The sequence below is a fragment of the Lepidochelys olivacea genome (assembly GCF_965140295.1).
Source record: "Lepidochelys olivacea isolate rLepOli2 genome assembly, chromosome: 11".
NCBI lineage: Eukaryota > Metazoa > Chordata > Testudines > Cheloniidae > Lepidochelys > Lepidochelys olivacea.
In genome coordinates, this window is record NC_140421.1 from 68,293,501 (window position 1) to 68,319,974 (window position 26,474).

General features: G+C 41.7%; 2 protein-coding genes across 10 annotated transcripts in view; both read left to right on the forward strand.

The window, feature by feature from the left end:
* The window catches only part of SPAG16 (sperm associated antigen 16), a gene marked incomplete at its 5' end in the record, with an annotated part of 730,962 nt that extends 717,368 nt beyond the window's left edge, over nt 1–13,594 (forward strand). For 3 of the 5 annotated variants that reach the window (XM_084643191.1, XM_084643189.1, XM_084643190.1), the window contains one exon: nt 13,246–13,594. In XM_084643191.1, coding sequence (XP_084499317.1) covers nt 13,246–13,421 — 176 coding nt within the window. In that variant the 3' untranslated portion in view covers nt 13,422–13,594. The remainder of the gene's footprint in view (nt 1–13,245) is intronic. The other 2 variants (XM_084643193.1, XM_084643194.1) reach the window with 1 other exon arrangement.
* A 212-nt stretch (nt 13,595–13,806) lies between these two features.
* VWC2L (von Willebrand factor C domain containing 2 like) overlaps nt 13,807–26,474 on the forward strand; it is a 124,032-nt gene continuing 111,364 nt past the window's right edge. For all 5 annotated transcript variants that reach the window (XR_014713540.1, XM_084642946.1, XM_084642945.1 and 2 more), the window contains exons 1-2: nt 13,807–14,709; nt 16,941–17,407. Coding sequence is in view for 4 of the 5 variants with exons in the window: in XM_084642946.1 (XP_084499072.1) it covers nt 16,997–17,407 (411 nt within the window). In the remaining variant the exon portion in view is untranslated. The remainder of the gene's footprint in view (nt 14,710–16,940; nt 17,408–26,474) is intronic.

The window sequence follows — 26,474 nt, forward strand, 5'->3', positions numbered from 1 at the left end:
CATTACTTACATCCTGGTCTGATCTCGTACTCCTCTTGCATATCCATATTATCACTTGAGAAAGAAAGGAGGATCAGAGAGGCTTGTATTGAATGACTGCAGGCATCCGAAAAGAGAGAGAGGAGTAGAATATTAATAAAAAAGAGGGTTATTTTATATTCTACTAGTGCTTCTGAAAATTGTGTTTCTATTAGACAGAGACAGGTTTTTGAATATCTTGCTGTCTTTCTGTTGTTTATAAAACGCAACAGAAATATTGCATTGTGAAATGACACAAAATCTATGTCTATATATTGAGATATTTAACCCCTTTCTTAGGCCAGTAAAAAAATATAGAATTCTTGCAACTGGAATAATATGAATGCCCTGATCTTTTAGCTGGACATCATACTGACCTCTAATAGTGTAGGCCATTTTGCATCCCAATTCTAAAGAAGTCCAGTGTAAATTCCAATTTGTAACATGCACTTACATTATTCTAGGTTTCCCAGAACACTCAGAAAGATAAGGTAAGATGTTTTAGTTAACATATTTCACATCAGGGTTTGTTTCTCCCAGACTGTTGTAGGAAAGTTGCTTGAACTAGCACATTTTGGAGAAGGTATTGCGCAATGTCCAGTATTTATTCATTTAAATTGAAATTTCATTTGTGCAATTTTAATAGAAGAATAAAAATTGTTATTAAAAGTGATGGTTTAACTTGAACCCTAACAGTAATTCGGATACTTTCCACTTGATCAGAAATTATTGTGGAAAATGTCCCTGCGAATGGAGTTTCATTTTAGGACCTCATTTAGATAATTTTATGATAATTAATTCATTTGTGAAGATCAGCAGATTATACTGATCATTACTCATTTCTGCAGTCACCTTTCACTCTTGCAGAATTTTAACATTTGACATTTTCTTGTCATCTCCTTGCCCTGCCGGCTATAGCAGCAATGTTATTAACATCACATTCTCTGAAGTTCCTCAGACCACAATTATTGATCGAGTCCTTACTCTGACATGTCTTCGTACTGCTTCCCATTGACTCAGCATCGTAATATCATTAATATTCCGACAAATGTGCGATCATTACCAATGTCTATTGGGCCAGTCCGATGTTTAGATTCACAGATTATAAAGCCAGAGGGGACCACTGTGATCATCTAGTCTGACCCATATAACACAGGCCAGAGAACTTCCCTGAATTGATTCCTGTTAGAACTAGAACATATTTTTTTAGAAAAATATCCAATCTTGATTTAAATATTTCCAGTGATGGAGAATTTACCAGTACCCTTGGTAAGTTGTTCCAATGGTTCATTAACTTCACTGTTAAATTGGAGCCATTAGATCGTGTTATACCTTTGTCTGCCAGACTGGCCCTTTATTATCAAATTTCTGTTCCACTATGTAGGTACTTCCAGGCTGTTCACGTCATCCCTTAGCCTTCTCTTTGTTAAGCTCAATTCCTCTCCAATTTATCAACATCATTCTTGAATTGTGGACCCCAGAACTGGTCACAGTTCTCCAGTGGCAATTGCCAGATACAGAGGTAACACTACAGTGGTTTTAACAGCCAATTTCAAATGTCTGGCTATCAGTCCCCCAGGTCTGTGCATGATAAAACTGCTGACCTTTCTGTCCAAGAAAAATATTTCACTCCCAGTGTGCAGAAATTGTATCAGTCATGCCTGTCAATATGCAAAGAAACTAGGATCTTCCTGAGTTGCCCAAAGCAAGAGCAGGCGCTCTCCCACACTTCTTCTCTGTTGAGATCCCCATCGCAAAAATAAAAAGCCTCCTTACTTCTCAATGCACCCGAACCCAGCAACTTTACATGTATACATACATCACCATAACATTTTGAGAAATAAGATGAACAGATTGAATTAGTTTATACCAGTGGACATTGTACAGGTGAAATGCCACTTAGTTGACATACAGTTCTAACTAATCGCTACCAAAAAACTAAAAACTATTCATTTCTCTGATGATCCATTTCTTGCTCTATTTCAGTGGCTTCTGTAGTTTACCTCTCCAAATTCACCTTGTTAAAGTGCTTTGATAGGTTAGACACCTACCTGCTCTTGAAAATCGATGGAAATTGGGTGCCCAACTCCCTTAGGTCCCTTTGAATATCCCAACCCTTGATCTGTTATTTTTTTCAGCTTAAGGATAACTCCTGTGTGTGGTTACTACCAGAACAGCTGGGCCTAAGAGACAGCTTCAGAGACCAAGGCAGTGTGAAGTCATTATTGGATCCTATTCCATCCTATTTTCTCAATAGTGCACTTTTTATCTTCTCCATGAAAATACCCTCTTTGTACTACAGCAATTGAAGAGTACCAGATATTCCACCCCAAACACTTAGACAAACTAAACATAAATGGCTATAAATCCTCACGTATGTTTGCTCTCTTCAATTACCTGCTTTAGGAAATTCTAAGCAGAGTTAATGATCTTTTCACTGTTTACCAGAATGCCATCTGCCATGTACTTAATCTTATATTCTGGTAAACTCAGTTGCACAGGTGACCATACATGCACATATATAAATATATAAAATTGATATTTAGACAAAGTTATTCCTACTAGATGCAAATACAATTTGTTTTTCTTCCACGTGGATAGAAAAGATAATGAAATACTGCCATTCATAGATAAGAGATAGAACTGGTTGTTTGTAGAAAGTGAGCCATGAGCTCATCCTTCTAGATCTAGTGCTGAATGGTGAATGTGTCTTCACAACTTCACTTGAAAAGTGACATCTAAAAACTGTCCTCCAACATATTCCACTTTTCTTTTCTTAAGAAGCAACCAGTTTGAAAACAATAAATACCACCAAAAGGCCAAATAAAATCTAATTTAAACAAATTCATGTTCAGCTGAAAAATAACTGTACACTAATTGTCCAGGATCTTGTAAAGTCTTTTATAAGTCTCTTTGGATAAAGGATTTTCTCCTATCAGATACCTGCTTTCTCTGCTTTGAGTAACTTTCCAGTGATATATATTTTTTTTTTTACCAAAAAGCAATTTGTCAAGTTCTGAGAACTGTTCAAGCTTTAGAAAGAATGCCTCTCCATCTAGGTCAAGTTTTCTTTATAGAAGCATAATCAGAGCTAAACAGTGTGCTCCATTTAAATTTGCCAAATGCTGACCAGATCCCTTACTCTCCAAAAACTAAATGCTTATGGATATATCCTATAGTAAGCTCATCTCTTGCTAGGGACAACCCTCCATGCAAAGGGACTGAAGTATAACCAGCTGATGTGGAACCAATGTCCCCAATTCTGATGCAGCACCATCACTCTGTCCTGATGACCCATCACCGTGACAAGGTGGATCATTCAATGCTTCACTAAAAGCCCCCTACACATTCCTAAATTTCTATTGAGGAATTTGCCTAAAAGTATTTTTTTCTCTGGTATTAATTCCTGTTACAGTTCTCTTCCCTGAATAGTTGAGTCTAGTAAATCTGGGTCATAAAATCATAGAATCATAGAATATCAGGGTTGGAAGGGACCTCAGGAGGTCATCTAGTCCAACCCCCTGCTCAAAAGCAGGACCAATCCCCAATTAAAACATCCCAGCCAGGGCTTTGTCAAGCCTTGTCATAAATATAAAGGGAAGGGTAAACCCCTTTGAAATCCCTCCTAGCCAGGGGAAAGCTCTTCTCACCTGTAAAGGATTAAGAAGCTAAAGGTAACCTCGCTGGCACCTGACCAAAATGACCAATGAGGAGACAAGATACTTTCAAAAGCTGGGAGGAGGGAGAGAAACAAAGGGTCTGTGTGTCTGTCTATATGCTGGTTTTCTGCCGGGGATAGACCAGGAATGGAGTCTTAGAACTTTTAGTAAGTAATCTAGCTAGGTATGTGTTAGATTATGATTTCTTTAAATGGCTGAGAAAAGAATTGTGCTGAATAGAATAACTATTTCTGTCTGTGTATCTTTTTTGTAACTTAAGGTTTTGCCTAGAGGGGTTCTCTATGTTTTTTAATCTAATTACCCTGTAAGATATCTACCATCCTGATTTTACAAAAGGGATTTCTTTATTTCTATTTACTTCTATTTTTATTAAAAGTCTTCTTGTAAGAAAACGGAATGCTTTTTCATTGTTCTCAGATCCAAGGGTTTGGGTCTGTGGTCACCTATGCAAATTGGTGAGGCTTTTTATCCAACATTTCTCAGGAAAGGGGGGTGTGCAAGTGTTGGGAGGATTGTTCATTGTTCTTAAAATCCAAGGGTCTGGGTCTGTAGTCACCTAGGCAAAGTGGTGAGGCTTTTTACCAAACCTTGTCCAGGAAGTGGGGTGCAAGGTTTTGGGAAGTATTTTGGGGGGAAAGACGCGTCCAAACAGCTCTTCCCCAGTAACCAGTATTAGTTTGGTGGTGGTAGCGGCAAGGACAAAGGGTGGAATATTTTGTACCTTGGGGAAGTTTTGACCTAAGCTGGTAAAGATAAGCTTAGGAGGTTTTTCATGCAGGTCCCCACATCTGTACCCTAGAGTTCAGAGTCGGGGAGGAACCTTGACAAGCCTGACCTTACAAACTTCTAAGGAAGGAGATTCCACCACCTCCCTAGGCAACGCATTTCAGTGTTTCACCACCCTCCTAGTGAAAAAGTTTTTCCTAATATCCAACCTAAACCTCCCCCACAGCAACTTGAGACCATTACTCCTTGTCCTGTCCTCTTCTACCACTGAGAATAGTCTAGAACCATCCTCTCTGGAACCACCTCTCAGGTAGTTGAAAGCAGCTATCAAATCCCCCCTCATTCTTCTCTTCTGCAGACTAAACAATCCCAGTTCTCTCAGCCTCTCCTCATAAGTCATGTGTTCCAGACCCCTAATTATTTTTGTTGCCCTTCGCTGGACTCTTTCCAATTTATCCACATCCTTCTTGTAGTGTGGGGCCCAAAACTGGACACAGTACTCCAGATGAGGCCTCACCAATGTCGAATAGAGGGGGACGATCACGTCCCTCGATCTGCTCGCTATGCCCCTACTTATACATCCCAAAATGCCATTGGCCTTCTTGGCAACAAGGGCACACTGCTGACTCATATCCAGCTTCTCGTCCACTGTCACCACTAGGTCCTTTTCCGCAGAACTGCTGCCTAGCCATTCGGTCCCTTGTCTGTAGCTGTGCATTGGGTTCTTCCATCCTAAGTGCAGGACCCTGCACTTATCCTTATTGAACCTCATCAGATTTCTTTTGGCCCAATCCTCCAATTTGTCTAGGTCCCTCTGTATCCTATCCCTGCCCTCCAGCGTATCTACCACTCCTCCCAGTTTAGTATCATCCGCAAATTTGCTGAGAGTGCAATCCACACCATCCTCCAGATCATTTATGAAGATATTGAACAAAACCAGCCCCAGGACCGACCCCTGGGGCACTCCACTTGACACCAGCTGCCAACTAGACATGGAGCCATTGATCACTACCCGTTGAGCCCGACAATCTAGCCAACTTTCTACCCACCTTATAGTGCATTCATCCAGCCCGTACTTCTTTAACTTGCTGACAAGAATACTGTGGGAGACCGTGTCAAAAGCTTTGCTAAAGTCAAGAAACAATACATCTACTGCTTTCCCTTCATCCACAGAACCAGTAATCTCATCATATAAGGCGATTAGATTAGTCAGGCATGACCTTCCCTTGGTGAATCCATGCTGACTGTTCCTGATCACTTTTCTCTCATGTAAGTGCTTCAGGATTGATTCTTTGAGGACCTGCTCCATGATTTTTCCTTTAGGATTTTTCCTAAAGGGTCCTGCCTTTATATACCCTCAGTCAACCATAAAAAGCTAAATTTCCCCTTACAAGGCTCCAACAGTTTCAGTCCGATTAAAGAACCAAATAAAAGTGGATCTGTCCATAGTAAGAAGCCCCTACCTACCACAACTCATGTGCTTAAAGTTAGGCCTTAAGTACCTTCCTGAGCCTGGGACTCTGTGTATTTCTATTTTCTTTCTGTTGATTGTCTCCTTCTCCCTTTATGCATTTTGCAATTGGTTTATCTGAAAACCGTAAAAAATACAGAATCACAATAAAATTTCTCTATTTGCAAAGTAAGGCCCTGATCCTGCAAACACTTACGCATGAGAGTAATCGCATTGAATTCAATGGGACATTTTGCATCAATAAGATGACTCAGCAGTTTAAGTGCTTGTATATAATTGTAATTTTTCCTAATGCACATTGCCAGATCTCTAGCGTCTTTGACTTAACTATTTCTGAGAGAAAAATCAGTGATTTCTTAACAGGAACTAAGTTAGTTCAGTAACAACTGATTAAAAACCATTCCCTGTGTCAGCAAAGTCTTGAAGTCCTTTCTTTCCCAATTATCTTGGACCGAGTTACTATAATATTTTGTCAATTATTCCATATAAATTAGCACCTTCTTGAGAACATTCCTCTTCATTCTCTCTTGTGAAAAACTTAACTAAAAGCTCTGTGTGGGTGAGGGGAAGGGGTATGTGTTGTTACTAGCAAGAGAAGAGTGTTTCAAGGGATTTATTCATGTACTGCTAGAATTTAGGGATTATAGCAATGTCAAAGAAGTGCATTCCTAAGCAAAACATAGTTTACGTTTGGAAGACAAGAAATAATTACTGTATTTGTTGAAAGCTGTTTATAGAACAAAAACATATATAAAACATCTTTCGTATGGTGCAAATCAGTTGCTTGGTAAATAACATTCTGCATGGTATGACAGTAATGAACAATTTTATCTACAGCCACTACAATCACACTTTGCAACAGCTGTTAAACATTTTATCTACTCTGACTGAGGCTAGCCCTTCATTTGCCTGTAAAGTCACAGGTGTGTTCGGATGCCTTCCCTTCCATTAATTCCTACTCCCCAAAAGTTCCCAAAAATAAGTGCTTGTGCAATTTCACACTAAATTTAAACTTTGTGGGCCAGATCCACAGCTGATGTAAATTGGCTTCAATCAGCTCCTCAAATTCACAGCAGGTAAGGATCTGTAAATTTAGAGCCAAGTCCTTTCCTCCTACCATGATGCCTACAAGGCTTTTGGCAATGGGTAGGCCGTCTGACCACAGATGATTATATTTACAGTTGTCCCATTTTACCTTGTACTGCCCGATCCATTGGCCACCTGTTGTTTCTAGTCTTTGAGTTGGGTTGCAAACTGCGTAAGGGACCATCTTTTTGTACAGTGCCTAGCACAATGGGGACTCAATCCGTGATTGCATCCTCTAGGCACTGTTGTAATATAGGATCTAATAATGATGATGTAAATTGTTGTAGCTCCATTGGCTTCAGTGAAATTTTAGCTATTTACACCAGCAAGGAATTTAGCCTCTCCCTTTTCTCCCCCTTTTTTACCAAATGCTTTTGACAAAAGGAATGTTTTACAAAGGGGACAGGCTGTGAAAACATATTTGGTACAATGTGTACTTTAAAAGATGAGTTGCAAGTAAGGTTTCAAAGCAACTTCTCTTACAATACATTGTATTGACTAACAATCATGTGCTAAAAATAAGCTAAATTATATTTCACCTCTCTTTGAATGGGGTTGCAAAGTCCTGAGTAATGACAGTGCTTGAACCATTAATGTAAATCCTTAAAATATAAGTAGTTTCTTGATACTTTTCACTTTGAGGCATCTTTCTGGAAAAACAACAGATGCCTCTCCACATACATAGAAGAAATCAATGGAGGTAATCAATAATTCCCTCCACAGGTAATAAATGCTGAGAAGCATGTCTGTCTATCTATATTGATCCCGGAGAATTGCTTTGAATTGGTTCTGATGTGTATAAAAATCATTTTCAGATTGATCAAAGCTTTGCTTTCTTTCTATGACATGTTATTTCATCTATGCTACACACAATAGTTTCCTGCTTGTTGTAATAGTTTCAGGCTTCTTCCTTGTGCAGCAACGATAGACAAAATAGCTAAAATTCATGCAAGACACCTGTAATTTGAATGAAATATGAAATGACTGGGTTTGTTTCTTTGAAGAATTCTTTGCTTACAGTTTTAAGCAGAGCTGGTGGTGTTAAATTGGGAAACCTGTTGCTCTTGGTTTGTTTTCAGTGAGAAATATAATTATTTTATTACCTCCTTCTTTCATTAGAAACAATGATCCAAGTCTTGTATTCTTCATTTTCATGAATAGTCAATATAAGTATTGACTACTTATATGAATAAAGGCTGAGGGAGAGTTTTACATGATTTTTGTATGCATTTCTTGTTCTGTTCCACAAATAAGCCAAAGAATTAATACTGGGTCTACACAAATAATTGAATTAAAGACAGAAATAATGCTATTTATATTCTGGTTTATCAGCACTAATGTCTCAGTCTAATAGGAAACATTAAGTGGTTGGTTGGTTGGTTGATTTGCGTGTGGCATTTAGCATTCATCCTACCAAAATTCTGTAGAGGCACTAGGCAGCTTGGTCCTGCTAAAACAGAAATATTCAGAGTATTCAATAATTAAATTAGATGTATAATTTCTACATTCATTTGCCTGAAGAAAAATCCAGTGCTTCAACATAAATATTATCTTATGATTCCAATCAACCAGCCCTTCATTTGTCTTTGGTTTGACGTGGACATTTAGCCATAATAGTCTAAGCCTATAGCAGGATTTACTAGGGAAGTAGAAAGCAAATTAGGTTAGATCTGTTGGAGTGTTTTCTACGGCGGGCTCAGTTTCTGTTTGATACATTAACTGCAAAACAGCCTTTGGGATTGTGACTTGTTCCTTTAATAACAAAAAATCTAAGGCTTCGGTCAACATGATTTATCAAATGTCAAAGCCAAATATCAGTAAAACAGTCTGCTTTTTAGGCTATTCCATTGCAAAAATGGCATTGTTTATGGATACTTGGATACGTCGCATCGTAAAGCGTGGCCTAATGTTGTCTTGGCAGAGCTTCGCTCCGAATTCATTTTACAAAGACAGCTGGTAATCATTGCTGTGATTTCTATTAGGATCTCCTGGAATATGAATTGTCAATTTTTTTGTCCTTTGACAAGTACAGGTCTTGTTCCCTCTACCCTCGGTAATTTGGCTTTATCAGCCCAGCAAATTAATCTTGTCTAGTTTTGTATTCTGAAGAAATCTGTCATGCAGTAACAAATTAAATTAAACTGCTTCAACAGTATTTTACATGTAGCCAACAATTCATATCATGAGATGGATTTCATACTGTATTTATATAAAGTGGTTTCATTATTGTTATTATTATTTACTTAGCATCATTGGTGTTTATGGCTCTTTATAGTCAAGGAAATAAAAATACAGATCCCTGCTTCCATAGAACTTAAAATCAAATTTAGTTAAACATATAATGGCCGTGACTTTGGACTCATATTGGCTTTATCCCAGTGCATAAACTTCACTGGAGTTACTCTTCATTTGTATCAGTGTACGAAAGATCAGAAGTTCGTCTCTTATTACCATATGTGTATAAAATGTCCTTAGCTCCAAAATCTTACATATATTCCTTAAGTTATAAGGTCAGATCCTCAGCTGGTATAAATCAGCATAACTCCATCAATGGCCATACACCAAATGAGGTCTGGCCCATAAAATAAAAAGTTATAACATCTTTTGAGGTGCTAACTGATTGATATTACACCTCTATTCTCAAGAGAGAACACCCAGGGGTATGTTTTGTATGTGCAGTCTTTCTAAAAGGGCAATGTTGATAAGAGGGCAAGGGGAGAATTGCAATGATCTTCAAGATTTTATCATTTTTCAGGTATAGATCTGGCCAAAACTTCAGGATTATGCTTGTAATTAATCAGTGTCTAAAATAAAGATCTTGGCTAATCTGTAAATGGCAGCATGACAAGCTACCATGCAGGAGCTTACAACTGGAGTCCAAGAACAGCTCTTCACTTGTTGTACACTGGAATTTGGGAACAGTGTGGAGATAGCTAATTCAGCTGCTGAGGCCATATGCTCTGTTCCCTTATTCTGCATTTGGATGGAAAGGCTCAGAAGGCCCTAATCACTCAGCAAAAGTCAAGGAAGAACAGAGAAGAAATGTGACCATACAGTCATAGACTCCCACACATTATATATCTGTTGCAAGCCCTTATATGGTCTGTACAAGGGGAATTAAGCTCTATGCTGCTGGCCAGTAGAGAGGGAAGGAACAGACACAACAGACACCAAACACATATGCAACAGGGAATGTTATGAATATGTCCCACCATTATGATCTCTAGTGGCTTCTGGCATTTTTTTCCACTGTAAAGCAAGGAGCAAGTATAACTAACATGGTCATAAGAACTGGCCCATCTCCTGTGGCCTTCTGTCTGCACAGTGATTCACATTGGTGCTAACACCAGTCAGCTGAACAAGAACAATTACCCCTATTCTAGTCACAGGCAGGAACAGTGTAGCTGCATTAGCAGTAACAGTGGAGTGAGTGCTAGAGTAGACGGAGTTCAGACCCCAGAGGTCTCAAAGTATTTTGCAGTGCCCCTTTTGGAGCCATATTACTCCTAGCACATCCCCAGGGCCAGTACTCTACTGCCATTGACTGTCTAGCTGCCCGTCCTGTACCCTCCATCTGTTCATGAGTATTACTGCTGATGAAGGCAAAAATAACTGCTTTGAGCAATGACTGCAAAAATGGCAGTCTGAGTTTCCATGCTTATTGTCTCTGTGACTCCTGATCTAATGTACTCAGTTGCTTTCCCATCCTCTTTGCTAGCCCTGCTTCCTGACATTGGGATCTCAAAATCAAGCAGGTCCTGTGTTTCTTTGAAACAAGAAAAAATTTGTTTTGGCAGGAAGGAGGGAGTACATTTACTTTATAATCAGCAAATCGTCATGAGCAGGTAGATTAGTGTTGACATAAAGGGTAACGGAAATGAGACATTCCCATTATGTGCCCTCTGTTCCTCATTTGCTGTTTCACTCACTCACACATTCACTCATACACCCTTCTGCTCCAGAGCAAATAAGTTGCTTTGTTCATAGTCCACAATAGCAATGCGCCATAAATTGGCTAGCATTGAAGGTGGGTGAAAGGAACCATTCTCCACTAACACTTACATACCCCCAAACATTTTTCCCAGAGAGTACTAGCTATCAGACACATACTTCTTTGATCACTACTGCGCCATCTAGCTAATTGTTACTATATTTTACTAACATTTTCAGATATTCACATACCCCAACCAAATAACATAAATATCTGTATCTTTCAGGCATATGATTTAGCTGGCAAAGGTTATAAAGATGCACTGTTAGGGCCTGTCCTACTCCCCTTGTACAGTAGTCAGCGAGAATTTTAACTAGACAAATAAGTTTATTGTTTCAAATATCAATTTGGATGGATTTTACTTTCCGAACGTTAACTGGGACTGTCCAAATCCTCTCTCTTTTGAATATATGCATTTGTTACTGTTTTAAAAAGATGAAATGTGACAGTAACTCCCTACCCAGCTGTTTCAACGTTAAGACTCTGAGCTAAAAGTCATTTGTTTGTCTCTTAGGGAAAACCTCCCAGCAATTGCCTATAGAGTCTGGTCGCAAGTGAAATCCATATGTAATGCTTCTGTCAGCAAAGACTTGCAAAGACTTGCTAAAAGAGAGTTTATAATAAATATTCGCATCTGGTGCTTTGGACACCCTAATCCATCCTACAGATCTTTGCTGTGTCAGGCTTTGTTTTAGATGAAGAAGCCCGGTAGTTATAAAGGTTTGCAAATAAGGCATATTTATCATGGTTAGCTCTACTTCCATACTTCCACCTCTTGTACAAATAGCCATGACCACTCCAGGCATAACCTGTGATTAAATGTTCTCAATGCATTTTTGAGATTATTTTGCTGGAATGTTTCACTTGATAAATGGAGAAAATGGCATTTGTTTACCTCATACGCTGTCAAATGAAGCCATCCTATTGTGGTGAGCATAACAAGAGACATCATTGTCGTGAATTATTCTGAAAGGACGGACAGTATATTTCCAGGATAAAATTTACATCAGATTCTGATACACAAATCCTTGTGGCTTCATCATCATTAAAATTACATTTTCTTTTGGGCCAGATTCTTCCCACACACTTGTGTTCGCTCCTAAGTCCTGATCAGCTATTCATGGAGTAAGTGTGGCAACACTTGGACCTGTTTTCCCTACTCTTCCTCAAAAACTTTTGCTTCAATACCGCATTGGCTTTGTCAATGCCACCATTAATTCAGCTTCTATGGGTGATATGTCTTTGCTTTCAGGGGAAAAAAAAAAGTACCAATACATAAAAAAGGGCCATAATCATTCAGAGGGTATATTGAACCTGCCTCTAATAGCTAAAGGTGTTTGACCCAAATCATGACTTGAAATACAATGATGGCTTTGTTGAGCAGACCATATCTGCCTTGAAATGAATGTATTGATTTTGTTGTTGTTGGGTACTGTTATTGTTTTGTGTGTAGGGACATATGTGAAGATCCTGATTATTGCAGTTAATTTCGAAGCAGAGAGTTTCTCTCATCTGATGGCTGAGAAAACAAGGGGTGATTCAAATGTATCACTTACCAGCTGTTGGCCATGCTTTTTATTTCAACTGCAAAATAATAACCTTATAAATACATAGTGGGCTTGTTTGGACTGATAAAATATAGAGACTGCTTGTTTTAAAAATAAGTGCAAGGAAGCTTTGGATTCTTTAAGCCCCCCTTCTCCCCTCTGCCCCCCATTTAACTGCTGTATCCACTTCTATATTGACTGTTTAATTAGGCTGGGAGTTTTCACTGGAACCCAAGGGACTTATGTGCTCAACTCCTGCTAAAGTCCAATGGAATTTAGATGCCTAAACTCACCTAGGCACCTTTATTTATTATGCTGGGAATATCAACATTAATGTCTGCTGGATTCTGGTTCATTTGGGTGACATGGCACCTTAATCCAGGAGTGCTGACTAGTTTGAGTGAAACTACCTGTAGACTAAAGTGCTTCTCAGCCAGAGTATCAGAATCTGGCCCTAATTCATTGAACCAAAATTAAAATAGAATAGCTGCCTTCCCAAGGAGCAGCAAGTCCAGGTCCTCAGCTTCACTGAATCACTCTGAAATCTCCTCTGTTATTATTGAAGGATGTCCCTTTCCTCTCAAGGAGTGAGATGAGCCGGACAGGGTGGCCTGCTAGATGTGGGTGCATTTCAAGCAAGAGTCCACAGCATCAGACTTCACAGCTGGAGCCTTTGCTCCCCCAGGTCGCCTTCTAGAACTCTGATGTCTTTGCTCTGAATTCCAGGTCACGTCGTGGCCCTGGCAAGCAACGACGGCACGGTGAAGACTCTGGAGCTCAAGTCGGGGCAGCTTTCCAGCTTGGTGGGCCACGAGGAGGAGGTGCAGAGCGTTGTCTTTGATCACAAGGCGGAGCACCTGCTTTCGGGGGGCTCGGATGGAACTGTTCGACTCTGGAGCTGAGTGAGCCCCCCTGGATGTCATCTCAGGTTGGGTGGGGCGGGGGATGCTTGGACATCATGCCAGCAGCGATCCACTAGCTAAATGCCTTCGCCCTCATTGTTGGCTGAGCCGTAATTTGCGTGAAATGCATCTAACTCTGCCTTTGATCCCAATAAAATCCCGACTGTCTGTGCTGAAGTGTGTCTTTCTGAACACAGGGAGCAACCTCTGGGTGCTGCTGGAGAAGTAGCTTTACAATGACGCCTAATGCCAGCCCAGACGAATTGCAAGGAGGCCGGTTTTGACTGTAACACAGCGAGAGCCACAAGAGCTCGGCTACACCCCCCCCCCCCAGTCCTCCCCGCCTACCTCCCCCAACCCCCCTTCTAGCCTGCGAGCCGCTCCGAAGTTTGAATAATGCAGCAACGTGGGGCTTTCCCCCGCTTTCCTGCAGCGACCGGGTTGATCGCCGGCAGGGCGAGGGGAGCTGGCGAGAGGCGCCTGGCCGCTCATCTCTGCCTCTTCCTCCAGTAGCTGCAGGGAGCCCCGCGGGCTGACCGGGGGAGCGCCCCCCGGCTCCGGACTGAGCAGATCGGGAGCGGGGAGGGGTGGGGAGCGGGGGCTGGCCCCTGCCTGGGCGATCTGCTGACGCGTGTCTTGCAGTCTCGGCTCTGGCCCCCGCGGCAATGGGCCGTCCCAGGAAGGGCTCTTAGTTTCCGCGCCCGGCACGCCCAGCGCCCGGCTCGCCATGCGGAGCGCTGGCCGCGGTGCTGAAGGGACCCCGGCGGCGGGCACCGTGCGCCCGGCCACGCGGCTGCGGGGCTGAAGCCCGCCCGGGGAAAGTTGTTCCCGTTGCCCGAGCGGGGCCGCGGGGGGCAGCGCCCGGAGAGCCGCTGGAGGCGGCGTCGGGGGATGGTGCCGGCTGCGGTCCAGCCGGGGCTGGCTCTGCGCTCCCCCAGCCGGCGGCGGCTGCCGCGCCCGGGCTCCTCCGCCTAAGCCAGCCCCGCTGCGGAACAACGCCGCCGGGGAGCCGCCGGACCACGGGGCAAGTTGGACGCGATGCCGGAGACTGGCTGGCTGCGAGGCAGCCTCGCCTCTGGAGCTGCCGCTTGCTTTGAACGCTGAACCCCGGGCGAAAGCTCCGCTCCCCTGCCGCGGGGGCTGCCGGAGGTGGAGGGACAGGGATTGCCCGGGACTCGGCGCTGAAAATGTAATCCAGAGGAGCTGCTTTGGCTAGGAGACTGCTGACCTTTTCGTCCAGGTTGGCCTGTGACCCCCACCTGGCAGCTTGACACCCCGAGCCCGCTAGGTGAGTAGCCGCGAGTCTCTGGGGGAGATCTGCCTTTGCTCACCGGGTTAGCCGGTCACGAGAAAGGATGGAAAAGTTGAACTGTTAAAGTGAGTCGTAGCTGAGCCGGGTTTGTTTACTTGGTGAAAGCCCTTCCCTAGAAGGGAGCTGCAGTCGGGTCCGTTTCCCTCCCACGCCTTAGCCTGGGTCTTTGAAATTGCTGTGGAACATCTAACGAGGGGCACAGGCTGTACCAAGCCAGCATGGATTTATATGTAATCCGTTCATTTGTAGTGCCTGACCAGCAAACGGGGATAGGTTTATTGGGTTGGTTGGATCCTTTCACATTACCTCAAACATCAATTGCTTTCCTGATGGCTGTTTCCCACCCCACCCCCCCCTTAAATCTCCACTTACCTGAGCTTAGAAAATTGATGCCTACCTGTGGCTTCTAGGTGGGCAAAACTCTTTACTCTCCAGTTCTATGATGCAGACTTATCTGTGTGCATCACACTTCCCCCCCCTTTCCCCCAAACAGCATGTTATAACAGTTCTTGCTGACGGTACTACAGTACCTTACCCTTGTGATAAAATCATATCTAGAACTTGAATTAAGAGGATATCTTTTGATTTTGACAAAGCTTGTGTAATATCCGGTGTCTCCCCCTATAGTAGCTTTAGAAAAACTGCCTTTTTTAGCAAGATCCTTTAGCTTCTCTTGTGAGGTTCTAGCTTTCTCCAGATTCATTCTTTCTGACGGATTTTTTTTAATATAACCATTTAACATCAATACTCACCAAAAATCGGAGAACACAGGAAAAGTTTCTTTTGAGGGAAGAGGAAATAGATATCCATATAAATATGTGTGCATTTCTACAGATGTGTGTGTGTGTGTAAATACACATACCTATATTCATGTATTTGTATGTATGCTATTAGCAGATACTGCAAGCGTCACTATTAATAAACATAAAGCTAATCTTTTTTCAGTTCATAAAAAGTTTCCTTCAAATACTTTTGACTATAGGACAGCCATTCCCTGCCCAGTTATCTGAAAACAGGTGAGAGACTGTTTTCCTACTGCTATTACACTGGCATCTGAATGGCATTTAGAAAAGAATTGAGACTGCATGCATTGGTGACAGTGATGTGACACACAACACAGACAATAATGTAACAGGAAAATATGTGCTGAGTCTTTCTTTTGTGCCTAATTCTTCCTGGGCCAGGGCCAGGCTTTCCTCCCTTTTCAGATCAGTCAGTCATTATCTTGGCCATTTAAGTCTTACTCTCCATTGCCAAATGGTATGAGTGTTGTACGTAGCTGTGATGGCATATTAAGTTTTAGAATGGAGACTGTCACTAACCTAATGAGACAAATATATTACGATAATTCTGTGCGCTTGCCAGATATTTTAAAATACTGTTATATAAATTCCTAGCTGGAAATTAATACAAATCTGAATACTGCTTCCCAGAAAAAAGTCAGCGTCTAGAAATAGTAAATAAGGACATTGGACTATAGCAAAAAAACAACAACAAAAACTCCAGACTTGACAGATGTTCTCAGCCGAACCTCTTTACCTTCCTCTGAAAAAATGCCACATTTAAAACACTGTTGCATTCCATCTCTCTAAGTCTAAATAAAATACAGGAGTGTCTTTCATAATTGAAGCTCAAATCTGACCAGAATTCATACTATTATTGTTTTACCTTTTTTCTTTTTTTCTGCTAAGCCTTCTCCTGATTGTTTATTCTCTTGATTTTAAGAAACTGAGCTGTGTATTGTAGCAGGGAAGAGGTAGTGGTTACAGCAAAAGGAAAGGAACAGTTCTGATCCTGCGTTCAGTCCCAGTGAATTACCCACTCACTGTGCGATTGCAGGCAATCATTCCACTTCTTTGTGTGTCAGATGACCCAATTATACAACTAGGTAAAAGCAAACATTAGTCACCGGTGTAAGTCAGCATTTGAGTGGAGATGTCATATGGGCCCGTGTGTGCATTCACGTGTGTGTGTCTATATCTCTCTCTATATATATATGCAATTGATTGCTTTAATGTACGTATTTAGTATGCTTTGTTCTCCTTCGGAATAATTGAGGATAAGAGACTTGTTTCAAATGAAACAATATTTAACATCTGTATGTTTTGAAAGCACTGTATCTCCAGATACAGGTTGAAAGCATGGTCTTCATACGTCTGCTTTTGTTAATATTTCAAGTTATTCTCATTTTAAATATTTGTTTTCAGACCACCCCTCTGGTGTCCCTATGGAAGCAGCTGTTTCTATCTGAGACTGGGACCGTATGCAGAAGTTGAGGAGGGGGATGGCTTGTCCTATTCATGAAGCCTGCATACTTCTGTTGCTAATACTTGGGTTGGTCACTCCAGCTGCCATCAATCATGAAGACTACCCTGCTGATGAAGGCGACCAGACCTCAAGTAATGACAATCTGATCTTTGATGACTATCGAGGGAAAGGCTGTGTGGATGACAGTGGCTTTGTATACAAACTGGGAGAACGATTTTTCCCGGGGCATTCCAACTGTCCTTGTGTCTGTACTGAGGATGGACCTATTTGTGATCAACCAGAATGCCCTAAAATCCACCCAAAGTGTACTAAAGTGGAACACAATGGATGCTGCCCAGAGTGCAAAGAAGTGAAAAACTTTTGTGAATATCATGGGAAAAATTACAAAATCTTGGAGGAATTTAAGGTATGAGCCATCTTAGTATTTATTCAATACTAGCATGTTATATGAACTTTAGTGGTCGGACTTTCAAAGGCACTCGGTATTGGCCTATCTCTGCTCCCACTGAAGTTAATGGTAAAACTCCCATTGATTCCAATGGGAGCAGAGTTAAGCCAATGCTGAGCTCTTTTCAAAAATCCCGCCCCAAATTTGTACAACAAAAAATGCCGGTTTAGTGCTCAGAGAATTAATATTTACAAGAACATCAAAGTATGTAACTGTCGTTAGCATTTGGACTTGCTGTGTCTGGTTAAATAATGATAATCAAGTTCACTAGTAGCTAAATTTCCATGCAGGTGACTTTAAAATAATGGGAAGTATATGGCTCAGTAATTGATCATAACTGTCAAGTTCCTATTGGGAGAATTGGGTTGAAAGTACTCAGTGATACTTTTGAAAGAACCCTTAAATGTAAGACCAAAACATACTTTCAAAAAATCTTTACCATTAACGCAACATATATTTGTGATTTTAGTAAGTTAGATTACAGGTTTTCCATTAAGCTAAGGAAAATGCCATACTGCTGTTGCAAGTAGCATCTATATCCAACACATGAATTTATAGTCCTAGAACATGTGGCCTCCAGATTCATAGCTCAATAATGAAGACTTGCTTTGAAGCGCAACCTTTGACTCTTCATGGGTATAAGCCTTATCCCTCTATATACTTGCCAGTTTCTTTTCTTCTCTGGCAGTGAAAATACTTTCACCTCAGTCTTCGTATTTTCCAGCATTTCAGTAACACAAGATAGAACTTCTTTATTTCCAGATAGTATCTTCTCTTGCTGTTGTTACCTGTAGTAAACAGTATATTGTTTAGTTTTTCTTTCATGGGGGATTTCCCATCTACCCATAACTAGCATTAGTCAGAATAGGGCTTGTCTTCACAATCGGGTAAGTCAACCTAAGTTATGCTACTCCAGCTATGTTCTCTGGTCAACTTCTCTTACTGTTCTTGGAGAGCTGGGCAACCAGGGAGTGCTCTGCCATCAATTTAATGGGTCTTCACTAGACCTGTTAAATTGATCCCTGCTGCATTGATTGCAGCAGCGTTGATCTCCCCGTAGTGAAGTCCAGCCCCTAGAAGCAGCCTAATAGCTTCATAAGGTGCCATAGTGCATTAGACACTGTGACAAAGTTCCTCCTCTACCTTGGTGGGTCTTGCACTTATTGGCGGATTTGCTCACCTCGGAGATTCACAGCAGCCCTCAGTTTGGCCATTTTCGTGAACCCACAGTCCAGGTCAACTCCTCCTGTGTCTGATCAGGAGTTGGGAGGTTTGGGGAAACCCGGATCCACCCTCTACTACGAGTTCCAGCCCAGGGCCCTGTGGAATGCAGCTGTCTAGAGTGCCTCCGGGAACAGCTGTGCAACAGCTACAACTCCCTGGGCTACTTCCCCATGGCCTCCTCCCAACACCTTCTGTATCCTCACCATAGGACCTTCCTCCTGGTGTCTGATAATGCTTGTACTCCTCAGTCCTCCAGCAGTATGCATTCTCACTCTCAGCTCCTCCGGCCTCTTGCTCCCAGCTCCTCACACGCGCACCACAAACTGAAGTGAGCTCCTTTTTAAACCAAGGTGCCCTGATTAGCCTGCCTTAATTGATTCTGGCAGCTTCTTGATTGGCTGCAGGTGTTCTAATCAGCCTGTCTGCCTTAATTGTTTCCAGAAAGTTCCTGATTGTTCCGGAACCTTCCCTGTTACCTTACCCAGGGAAAAGGGACCTACTTAACCTGGGGCTAATATCTCTGCCTTCTATCATTCTCCTGTAGTCATCTGGCCTGACCCTGTCACAACACATATCCTTGAAAGACTCATGAACAGTGTGTCCTTTGCTTTGCAGAAGAATACGACATGAGGCTGCTGATGGTGTGACCTGTAAAAACATATTGGAATGTTGGTAGCCTAAGAAAAATTAGTCCAACTTACTATCACAGGCATCATCTCTGACCCTTGAAGATGGTACGTTACCATCTTTGGGTGACGCCTTCAAAAATAAGTGGCCTAGTGTAATTCCTGGGTCAGGGTCGAGTACACAGGCTAAATTAATGTATAACCTTTTCAGGAGAGATCCTAGAGCATAAGGGATGCCAAGTGGATCTTTATGTCACAAACCCTGTGCAAGAAAAAATAAGTTGTCACAGAACTAATGGTCACATTTTACCTTTATACTCAGAGAAACAATGAATGAGTACTTTACCACTGATAACACTAGGTGTATGTTTTCAATGTTATGCACTGAGATTGAGGCGCAAAACTTCAGTTAAAATTAATAAGATATATTTGATTCTCTGTTTATTGTGCTGAAACTTAACCCCCACCTGAACTTCATGCTAAATTTTTAGCTGGAGAGTGATCAGTAGACAGAGGAGTTCCAAGATCATCATGACCACCCAACAACTAAGGAAAAGCCTATCCGATAGAGGAATGCCCCGCATCAAACAATCCTCAATGCAGGACTTCAGTGGAGACACTCCTGATTCAATTTAGATCACAGTCAAGCCTCCTCTTGCTCATAGCTGGGTTCCTGTGTAGAGCGGAGTGATTTTTTTCCTGCAAATAGCAAATTCACAAAAAGGTGCACTTTTAGGGGCACTGAAACTTCACAAAGTCAGCCACCGAACTGAAAAGTCAATTATTCACTCATCTCTGCTCCTGAGAAAGTGAGAGGGGATATACTGTGGAGATAGAGTGGCCCTTACAAGAAGCTTGCTTATGGTGAAACTCCAACTATACTGAAATAGCAAAGTCCTGTTATTCCTCAAGGTATTTCTATGGAGTTAAACTCTGTTTACAGTGCAGTACAATTCCATAGATATGGGAAATCCAATTTTTTTCTCAATCTGTTGCTCTAAGTGAGTACAGAGGCATTTGACTAGTTTTGGGGTTAAAGAGAGGTACCTGGTGCGAATTGCTTTGTTACTAAGACTCACATTTTCCAAAATCTGACTTCCATGTTGAGGACACAATTAGTGCCTATAATTTTTGTGCACCCATAATAAACTATGCACAAATATGAGCATGTGGACAGCCAGCCACCTCATTTGTACCAGCTACTCACTAGCTGTCCAAATGTTGATATTTGCATGCCTAAAAGAAAGGCTGAGCTGAAATTCAGATGCAAATCTAGCTTCAAAAATAGTTTGTATACTTTATAAAGCTCCTTATGTGTTTGTTACACACTGCTGGGGAGAAAAAAAGCTGTGAGCCACTGTGTTAACTCTCAGCCTCAGCAAGAGAGAGTTTTGCTGATGATTAGATTTGGTGTCAGCTCCCTGCCACATCAGTCTGTCTTTCTCACCAGCAAACCCCTCAAGGCTCTCCCAGCCCAAACCTCACCTAGCAGGAAACAACCAATGAACTCCAGCCCTGGAGCTCCTCTGAGATGTTTCTCTGCAATGCCACTGTGCATTCACAGAAGATATTAAGTTCACTGCTCTTTTAAAGAGTCAGTGCATCATAGTTTATTAATTTAACTGGGGTAAATACTCCCTTCCCTTCCAGAGTAAAAGTGAAACAAGTTTATTGAGAAAGGAGCAAGGATTAGAGGATACCAAGTAAGAGAGATAAAGGTAGAGATGGTTACAAGCAATTAAAAGCAAAAACACTCATCTAAAAGTCTCAAACTTAGTCTAGCAAGATACAGTCTTCATTCAAGATGGTGCCTCTCATCCACAGTCTCCTTTCCAGACTTTTCCTGGCTGACCTGTCCAGGATCCATCTCAAAGATCAAAACATTTGGTTTTTTTAGTCGCTTAAAGTGAAGAATAAAGATAGAGTTTCTCTGTGTTCCTTATATTTCCCAAAGGGATGTCTTTGTTTCACAAGTCAGGAAGGCATTCTGGAAAACTCAGTCTCCTGTGTCCAGTGCAGTAACCATGTTAATTCTCTGTCTCTCAAGTTCAGGAACAGGAGAACCCCTGCTGGTTTAACTCTATAGCTGTGTTTACTACTAACATGTAAACTGAGGTAAGCCCATATTGCTTTGTCTAGGACAGATCTGTTTGTCATCTTTATCTAGGCTAGGCTATCTTGTCTTAAACATCATATAGAGAAAATTCATCGCTTCACATATAAAGTTAACACATGCATTTTACAGTGATATTAATAATCAGCATGTTATTATCTTTCATATGGTACCTCACAAGGCATATTTTGCACTGACAGCATTGCAGTAGTGTGTAGAGTGTGACTACAGGGTGCCTAGGGTCACAATGTTATAGAAAGGCCAAATAACCTTTAAGAAAACCATGAAGACCTCGTGACCCTGATGTGAACCTTACAAGATCTTCATGGAACTTCAGCCCAGGGTTGGGGATCCCATCTGGAGGGAGTGGGTAGGGATGCAGTAAGTGCTCTGAAGATGATGGCAGTACCCAGGATCGCCTTGCTAGGCACTTAGGCACAGAGTTGTAAAAGTATTTAGGTGTTGCTGCACTCAGCATCATAATACCTGACTGGTTTAGGAGCCTGAATCTGCTTTTCAAAAGTGGTTTAGGCACAAAGATGTCTATTTCAACTGTCAATGGGATTTTGGCTCCTAAATCAGTGAGGCATTACAACACTGAATACAGCAATGCCAAAATACCTTGAAAATCTGGGCCTTAATAGCCACAAAACTGACCAGTTTCCAGGGTTTTGAGATGGCTTTTGGGGAGCAATGTGCAGGGGAAAAGGGAGGCAGGACCAGGTCAGGGCTTTTGGGAGGAGCCAGTCTTAACTCAGCTTACCTCACTACTGCAGGAACAAACCCTCCTCTCCCAGTCTGAGTTCCCAACATGGCCTTCCTTGGACTTCTGCATTAGTCCCAAAAGGCAGAATTCCCACCACCTCCAGTGGGGTTCAGAGAAGAGGGCGGAGCTCTATGCCTTCTACCTTTCTCCTTCCCTCATTTTTCATTCTCTTCCCATCTCGTTAGCCACTTCCTGACAGCTGCTGCCTCTAGAGCCTTCTTCCACTCTTTCCCCTGCTCCCAAGGTCAAACGTCAGAATGACCAGTGGAGGTTGGTCTTTCCTTTCTCTCCCTCCATCCACGCAGTCAGAAGGTGGCAGTAGCAAAGGGTGGAGACGTTCTTCATGTGATGAGATAATATAGGGTTCACCCTATTGTGAGGTCATGTGGTGGCCTTTTGTTCCCCCTCACCCAAGTGGTCAGATAACCTTCTTTCTTCCCCACACATCAGCCGTGGCTTCAGTTTCAATTACAAATATCCAAGACCCGTGCCATTCAGTGCCAACCTAGAAAACTCTTCTAACAGATCAGGAGCTCTCCCGTTTCTCACTGGATGGGATGCAGGGGGGAACCCAACGACAACAAGGAAACAGCCTCAGGTTGTCATAAATGCACTTAGTGTTTTAAATTAGCATTTCCACATACACACTTTTGTAGATTTAATGAGACAATGTGTCAGATGACTCTTAGTGTTAATTAGGCAAATATGAAGGAGTCATGAGAAGATCAGACTGCAGCTTTTCTGTGTGCTTGGTGATTTTTTATTCTAATACATAATTTACGGAATAAAAGGAGTCATAACTCCCCCCCTATTTAAAATACTTTTTTATAGCATGACTATGATACATTTATAGCCATAGGTAGGAGCATCCTTGAAATTATTAAGTTTTTACTTTGATGAATCCATTGTGTGTCCATAACAGCTTCTGTGCATCCCATGATTCTTTCACCACTCAGGATAGGAAGACACAGACTGATCATCAGAGTGCTCCTCTCTATGTGTATATATCAACACGTAAAAATACTGTTTAGGAGCATTCATTGCTGGGGGATAAATGATCCATCCACTCTATACTGTCAGCCAATATGGTGCAATAATCAGTTAGTACTAAGGCAAGGCAACCATGAGGAAGAGAAGTGAGTAGGTCTTGCTTCCTTCCTTCCACTTCCATATCAATGGAGGATCTGCTCCAGGGACACTGGGGCCCAGAGACCTACTGTCCTGCTATGTGATCCCCCTCCTTCCCACACAGATATTACTCACACAGCTCCAATGGCAGGGCCTTCCCACCTTGTATTCATGTCTCCTACGGCACCAGCTCACCACCAATGCTCTGAACCTAGGAGCTGCTCAGAGGGTTGGCAAGCCTGCCTACCCAGCACAGTGCCTCGCTTCTCCAGACTCATATGGACCAGAACTCCAGGAGTTTGGGGCAGCTCTCCCCACTCCTCAGTACAGACACTCCTTGTGTGCTGCAGGATGAGCTACCCCAGTCTCATGTTCCAACTCAGCCAATCTCCACCAACCACAGGATCTCAGGCTCTACCAGCTACTGACTGACTCTTACATCTATCTGCTTTGTTTAACATGTTCTTACTGATACCCTTTCCCTGCCTTGCCATACCACCTCCGCTCATCCTCCAGATCCTTATCTATCCTTCTTCTTCTGATACCTGTCCCCAGCCCAGCATTTCTTATCTCCTTGTTCCTCTCCTGTGTTCTCTGCCACTCCCATGTAACTTCACCCACTCTCATATCCCTCACCACTTCCTTTCGTCTCATTGTCTCACACCCATCCCCCAAAAGAATCCCTAAGTAGCCAGTAAACATTCATAATTTGTACTGGGCCTAGAATCATAGGATTGTAGCACTGGAAGGGACCTCGAGAGGTCATCTAGTCCAGTCCCTTGCACTCAAAGCAGGACTAAGTATTATCTAGACTAAGCATGACCAAGGGGTGAAAAAAAGAGAGTGAAAATAATCCATTACCACTGTGGGATCTTCCATACCATCAGGATATGCACATGACTGAATTAACACAGGATGTGGAATCCTGGCATCACTGAAATTAATGGCCAAATTCCCACTAATGTTAATGGAACCAGGATTTCACACATGCTGTTTTACTGTCAGCCTCATCCTCCCACCTCAACTTCCCCCATCTCTTCTTAAATTCACTTGTATCATGTCTGAAATTTGGCCCTGATCCTCTAGTTGACTATGCATGGATATACCGCTGTGCTCTGTTGGCTTGGGTTTAACACAGCAGGCCAGAGTTCATGTCTTCTGGTGCAGTCCCTTGTCCAGTGGAGTTGCAATCCTGATTGGGACCTTTTGGGTGGTAATCCAAATACTAAGTAGTAATAACTGTATTAAGTATGGCTTTGTAAAACATTAATTATTAATTTATTTGGGGAACATTTACTTGGGAATACTAACGTCTGTTCCATTGTTACTTCTCTTTAAAAATGTTTTGTTAATGCAAATGTACTCATAATATTTTGGAAGCTAGGTAGTACCTTTTATCAACGCACAGCATACGTTATTCAGGTATCCTCATGACACCCCTGGGGACTTGACAAGTATTAATGTCTTTTTGTTCTGTGTTTGTACAGTGCCTAACACCACAGGGTCCTGGTCTATAATTATGTTCTGTGCACTCTGATGATGATGGTAATACTAATAATAATTAATAATGTTCATTTTATCTTGGGGTAAAATGAGGCGCAGAGAGTTAAGTGATTTTTTTCCTACAGTGACTGCCAAAAACAGAATCCAGATGTAGTGACACCAAGATCCCTTCTCTAACCATTAGCAACTACAATAAGTACAGCCTTATTAAATGTTAATTAAATGCACATTTTGGAACCTTAGCAGACTGTTACCAATTGTATGATATTGTTATACCAAGATGAATCCCAAAACTGATATACAAACTGTCTGTCACTCGAACTATAGTTTGTTTAATCAATGTCTGCATTATATTTAAAATTCTTAGGTCAGACTTCTCAGATCTATTAACTGCCGTGGGGATTTCTATTGCACATTCCAAGCTCCTTCACTGCACAAAATTCCCATTGATTTCAAAGGGATTTCTGCACTCATTTCACGTGCAGGCTATGTGATAGAGATGTGCAGTGTGGATGAGAGAGGAAAATATTTGCGGCATGTTTAATTTGAAAACCGATGATCATTCCTCCTCAAACTCCGCCTTTCCCAAGTAAATCTAATAGTCCAGTTGCCGCTTTGACGAGCATTCTATATTTTAAAGTGGCACAAGAGAACAGAAATATGACATCTTAAATCCGAGAAGCTTCATTAGTCTGGTAACGAATTTTCCATACAGAGTTTGCCTCCTCCTTTCATAGTGTGAACATTCAGTGTCAGTTTCATGTTGAACCCTGGCAAGCACTCAGATCAAAGGAGGCTAATAATAGCAAGAGCAAAGGTTATTAAAACCTTTTGGCAGTGTGCTGACCAGTGATTCAAGTCACTAGTAATTTTCAGATACCTGTTTGTAAATTACAAGAAACTGATTACTAACAAGGTCAGCACAGGGCCTCAATCTTAATAATTTTTTTCCTTCTTAGACGCATTCAGCAGTGATTTTGCATTACAGCTTGAACAAATGAGACCTTTTTCTTATATGTTCAGCAATTTCACGTGCTGCTAGAAAATCATAGTACAAAAGACATTTCAATAACGTGCCTATCCTTTAATAAAAGGAGCCATGAACAATGCTAGCTTGCAAGATAGCACACAGCCACTGAAATCAGATAGAGGAAACAGAATGTCAGACAAATGGAAAGGTATGATTTATTGTCTCCCTCCTGGCAAAATTACAGTGACAGTGTCTGTGCAAAGGTATCTGAAATTACTGACTTACTGTATTTCTGTCATAGTTTATACAAAAAATACATAATAAAGTAAAATGGCATGACATATTCTGAACTATAACAATACCTACTTTAAAAGTGTGCTGTGTTTTTAGGTACTGACGGTGTATATATAATAATGTCTATTACATTATACGCGAGTACAGTATTGTAATATAATTTGATGTTTCTGTTACCAAGTCTAATAGTAAATGGGGTGTATGCTGCTCTCAGTTAGATGGGTGTAAATCTGGAATAATTCCAGTCACTTCATGTTGTTGTTATTTATTTGTATTACAGTAGCATCTAGAGGCCCCTGCTGAGTTCAGGCCCCCGTTGTGCCAGGCACTGTATATACACATAGTAAAAGACAGCTCCTGCCCCAAAGAGCTCAACATATAAATAGATATGACTGAAAAAG